The 5,584-nt window shown below is 56.0% G+C and overlaps 1 protein-coding gene across 1 annotated transcript; it reads right to left on the reverse strand.

The window, feature by feature from the left end:
- Positions 1–2,066: 2,066 nt before the first annotated feature.
- On the reverse strand, positions 2,067–4,592 carry FZD8 (frizzled class receptor 8; the record flags this gene model as incomplete). The annotated part of the gene is made up of 1 exon (XM_080339376.1): positions 2,067–4,592. The coding sequence occupies one exon, from the start codon at positions 4,590–4,592 to the stop codon at positions 2,586–2,588; it is 2,007 nt and encodes a 668-aa protein (XP_080195502.1). The 3' UTR covers positions 2,067–2,585.
- Between the last annotated feature and the right edge of the window lie 992 nt (positions 4,593–5,584).

Consider the following 5,584-nt stretch of genomic DNA (forward strand, 5'->3'; position numbering starts at 1 on the left):
CACTAGAATCCACTGGAGGGGAAGGAACACAGATTTTTATCTGAAGAAGTGATTGTGCTTCTGCATGTGGGGCTTCCCCAGCAGGAAGATAGACCTCTACCTTCGCTTCACTGACAGCAGGGAAAATTGCCATGTTGATTTAAATGTTCCAACAACTGTTAAAAAATGTTTCCAACAACACAGGAAAATATGAGAGCCTTTCCAACTTACAGGTATGTCAAGATTCTGATCCTGGTCAATTGGTGTATAAATAGGCACCATGCATAAATCCCAGTGCAATGTCCTTTGCATTTGAGAAGTTAAGAATATTTTTTCCCTTCAAGGAGATAGGGACTGGCATTTTAAATTCCTCCTTTTCATGATCCTGGTAACTTTGTAGAAGTGGAAGAGTCTATTAAGTTACGGGATCTTTGAAAGGGACACCAATAATCAAGTCAGTGCTCAATGGAACAAGTTTTTTTCCCACAAATCATGATTGATATCTGTGTCATTAGTAGGGTAGCTGCCCATCTCTTATCATGATTGACAGGTTAATAAGGGACCTGGGGCTATCTTTTCACTGCTAGCACACAACCTAACCAATTGCTTTTAAATGATGGCTAATTTGACAGAATATAAGCAGAAGGCATAAAAATATCTGGAATAATGTCTAATGCAGCTTTTAGTCCTGCTATTCTGAGTGATCCCATTTTAGAAAACAGATTAGTTAATACATTTTCATTTTTTTTTAGACACTCAGTTTTAAAATAAAATCTTGTAGTTGTTCTTTGGTTCAATTAGGAGCAAAAAAGAAGGGAGTTTTGTAATGCAATTGTCCTGTAAAGGAAAATGTTTTAAATTGGGGAGATTATGTGAGCAGACCACCTGTAGGGCATTCATAGCTCTTTTCTATAATGCTCCAAGCCATGCCTTGCTGCCTGCAGTCTGGCTAACAATGCAGGGAAAAGCTGTTTAAAAGGCTGTTCTCCCTTTTCCCTCTGGTGTTCACTAACTGTTACAAGTCTTCCTCTTAAAATTAAAAAAAAAAAAAAAAGAAAAAAAAAAGAAAAATAAAAAAGGGAAAAAAAGTCCCACGTCCCTTTAATTGAAGAACTTTAAGGCTCCATGGTGGCCAATTGGTCTGCAACAAGAGGAACCAGGCAGCAGGGAAAGAAACTTCAGACTATACATCACTTTTGGTGAAGAGAAAAGATCAAAGTTTTCCCAAACTCAAAAGAAACCAAGTTCCCTACAGATTAACCCTATTCATTTAGCTCCTCTTAAAGGAATGATGTTCTGAGCCACTGGGCAGACAGGTAAAAAGTTCAACAATTGCCAAAGCATTCTTCTGTTAATTCAACAGCCTTCTGCTCAAATAAATTAGCTTAGTCCTGACAGAAGAACAATACCTTTTCTCTTGAAAAAGAACCATATTTGATATACAAAAGTTAAGTATGAAAGGTTAAGATGTTAGTTTAATCTCTTAAGAGATTAATCTAACAAATCTCAACTCGCTGTTCCACCATAGTACAATGATCTATGAATTTAAAACATTAACCTTTTACACTTCAGTATGCATCCCCGGAAAGGCAGGTGCTTACAGACACAGAGACAACAGATATGAGAGGTGTGTGTGCACATTCCTAAAATAACACCCATTTTAAAAGGATACTTAACACACCATGTGAGATGACTCTTTTGTAAAGGCTCAGTTTAAAGACACTACCATCTTCCAAAAAGCAGAGAACTCTGGTAAGGCACCTCCCTGTTTTGGCAAACACTTCTTCAGAACAACTTGTTGAATTACTCAATTTTCCTTGTGTCTATGTAGCTTGTTGCTTTAACAGAGGGAGCCATCTACTATACAGTAATGACTGGGGCATGAACGTAGTTTGCAGTTTACAGAACCACCTAAAGCCATAACAGCTGGAATAACCAGGGCAGGAGCAGGGAAAAGCTTGAAAAAGTCATTTATCAAAAGTCATTTTATTGACAAAATAGAATACTCAGATTTGTTCTTACAGGGGTAGCCTCTACACTTTTTTTACAAAAAAAATTTACAGACTGTATAGCTTTGGATATATACATATTTTACACATCTGTACAAGGTAACAAATAATTATATAAATACATCCCTTAATGTAGGAAACCCGTATTTAGCTGGGGTGTATAATTAAGACATGTTTTGATTCAGTCTGTATTGTAAGGCATAGGCCTGGTCATCAATATCCCAAAAACCTGCAGTCCCAGCAGACTCCCGCCTCAGGATAGGGGGGAGGAAGACCCTCCCTCCCTTGAGCAAAGAGCTGCTGTTAGTCCAGAATCAGAAGTTGCAGTGCCTTGCCCTCTGCAAGACACGGGTGAGCTTCTACCCTCCTCTGCCAGCAAAATAATAAGCTGGCTCCTTGAAGTACATGCTCCCTGCATATGAATGGAGGGGAAGGAGGAGGGGGCTGGAGCCTGGGGCCTCCGCCAGCTGCATTGTTCTATACAAGCTGTGGCTAATAAGGACCATTAGGGGTTCATTAATGGCACCAAACAGTGAGGGTGCATTTTAGGCAGGCCGGTGTCCCTCATTCCCTAACCTTTGGCCTCTTTTTCCCTCCTCACACTTGAGACAGGGGCATCTGCTTGGGGTAGGAGACAGAGCTGGCAGTGCCTGACCTCCACGTCAGGCCGGTGCTGACATCGCTGTAGAGGGAGCCACCACCTCCAGCCCCAAGTCCTCCTGCTGCAGCAATTGCCGCCTGCCCGCCTGCTCCTGCCCCTGTGCCCCCAGCCACTGCAGCACCTTTGCTGGCCCAGCAGCAGCGGGTGCAGAGGGCCCTCCAGGACTCGAGAGTCTTGCCAGACCAGACCCAAACACCAGAGGTGATGCCCACCACCAGGCACATGAAGTACTTGAGCATGAAGACAGCATAGTCCGGGCGGCGGGCCTGGTCAGGCTGCTGGTCACGCAGGCAGGGGCAGTTGTGCGTGGCCTCCCAGCGGGGCCGGTTGTGCTGCTCGTAAAAGAGACAGGCAACCACGCTGGCAGCTGGCACAGTGTAGAGCACGGTGAAGAGGCCCAGACGTATCATCAGCTTCTCCAACTTGTGGGTCTTGGTGGGGCCACCCTGCTGCTTGATGACGCTGCGGATGCGGAAGAGCGAGACGAAGCCGGCGAGCAGGAACATGGAGCCAATGGCCAAGTAAATGAGCAGTGGTGCCAGCACAAAGCCCCGCAAGTTCTCCAGGCTCTGGTTGCCCACGTAGCAGATGCCAGCCACGGGGTCCCCGTCCACAGAGCTGAGCGCCAACACGGCGATGGACTTGACACTGGGGAGCAGCCAGGCGGCCAGGTGGAAATACTGAGCGTAGCCAGCAATGGCCTCGTTGCCCCACTTCATGCCAGCGGCGAGGAACCAGGTGAGGGAGAGGATGACCCACCAGATGGAGCTGGCCATGCCGAAGAAGTAGACGAGCAGGAAGACCACGGTGCACAGCGCCGGGCCGGTGCTCTCGTACCGCACGTGCTCGGCCACCGCCAGCTCCGGCTGCAGCTCGGCCGCGCCGCCCGCCGCCCCGCGCCCCCCCGCCGCCGCCGCCCCCGCAGCCGCGCCGCCGCCAGCCCCCGCCGCCCCGGCCCCCGCACCGCCCGCCCCCGCCCCGCCGCTGCACGCCACCTTCTCGTGCCCGGCCACCAGGCGCACCAGGTAGCCCAGGGAGACGAAGAGATAGCAGGCGGCCAGGAAGATGATGGGGCGCTCGGGATACTTGAAGCGCTCCATGTCGATGAGGAAGGTGGACACGGTGGCGAAGGTGGAGAGGAAGCAGAGCACGGACCAGAGCCCGATCCAGAAGGCGGTGAAGGCGCGCTCGTCGGGGCTGAAGTAGGGGTTGTGGCAGGGCAGGGCGCAGTTGGCGATCTGTCCCGTCTTGACGCGGTTGTAGAGCGGGTGCCGCTCGCTGGACACCGACACCATGGGCGCTCGGCACTGGCAGCCCGGCTCGCAGGGCGGCGGCGGCCGCGGCTTGCGCGGGGCCTCGGCCGGCGGGGCGGCGGGAGGTGCCTTGGCAGGGCCGCCGGGCTTGGCGCCGCGGAGCGGGGGCTTGGCGGGCGGCGGGGCGGCCGTGGTGAGGTCGGTGCGGTTGTAGTCCATGCAGAGCGTGTCCGGGCTGCCCTGCTCAGGGAGGCGGTCGCAGCGCATTCTGTCGGGCCAGGCGAAGCCGTACTGGCGCATGAGCGGGGCGCAGCCGGCCTTGGCCCGCTCGCAGACGCTGCGGCAGGGCGGCAGCGGCTTCTTGTAGTCCTCCAGGCAGATGGGGGTGTACATGCTGCAGAGGAAGAAGCGCAGGTCGCTAGAGCACTGGATCTCCACCAGCGGCCAGAACTGGTGCACCTCCAGCCCGGCCTCGTCCTGCGTGTCGTGGTTGAACTGGTTGGGCATGTAGGTATAGTTGTAGCCGATGCCCTTGCAGAGTGGCACGGTGATCTCCTGGCACGACAGCTCCTTGGCCGAGGAAGAGGAGGACGCGGCGGCGGCGGCCGAGGCGGCGGCGCAGCCGGCGCGCTGCAGCAGGGACAGGGCGGCGAGCAGCGAGGTGATTTCCAACAGGTAACTCCACTCCATGCTCGGCGGCGGGCGGCGGCGGTCCCGGCTCCTCTCCTGTCCCGCTCAGCTGCCACGGGGAGCGCGGTGCCACAACAGCCCCCCGCCCCGCCTACCCCTCTGGGGGGCGGAGGGCGGCCCCCTCCGTGCCGGCCGCAGGTGAGAGGGCTCGCTGCCCCCGCAGGGCTCCGTCACCCGGGAGAGAGGCGGCTCCGTAAGCACCCGGTGAGGGGCAGCCGCAGGCGAGCCCCCGCGCAGCGCCGGGGGGTCCGCTCAAGGAAGGCCCCTCAGTAGCCGTCGCATCGCTCCTCGCGACGCTGGCTGCACAGGGGAGGTCGCCGCTTCTCTCGCCGCTTCTTCAGCGTCGGCCGGGCACAAAGTGGCGGCGACACAGAAGTTTCGCCGTCAGCCCCCGTGCGGTGCGGTCAAGATGGCTGAGGCGTCCCGGGGACCAGACAGTGCGTCCCGCAGCACCCGGGCTCCCACCGCCCCGAGCGGGCGGGCAGCGGCGAGGCCGATGCTGGGGTGGCCGGAGCGGCTTCTCCTGCTGCCTGCCCGAGCGCCCGGCTCTGCGGTGAACCACCAGCCGGCCAGTCCTCGCTCTCCGCCGCCTTCTCCTCCTCCTCCTGTGCTGCCGGCAAGGCGAGCCGGCTGCCAGGCGCCACTGGCCGCGATCGCGCCACCTGAACCGCGGGTGAGTGCGGCAGCGCCTCCGCGCAACTTCTCGCTCTCCGGCCCCAGCAGCGCCACTCCGGCCGCCGCGCGCTCATAAATATTTATAGCGAGCGCCGCCAGGCTCCGCCCCCACCGCCTCGGCCGCCTATCAGTCGGGCCCGGGCAGCGGGCGAGGGGATGGCCCCCAGATCTTCTTAAGGTGGAGCCGGCGCCCCGGCTGAGGCGCGGCGGGTGCTCCTCGGTTCGCTCTCAGCCCCTGGGGACGTGGCGGCGGTTTGTCCCCGCGTTGTGCGGGCTCCTGTCCATACGGGAAGTGTGCGGTTGTGCACCGGGAAGCG

Source organism: Nesoenas mayeri, assembly GCF_963082525.1.
Source record: "Nesoenas mayeri genome assembly, chromosome: 2".
NCBI lineage: Eukaryota > Metazoa > Chordata > Aves > Columbiformes > Columbidae > Nesoenas > Nesoenas mayeri.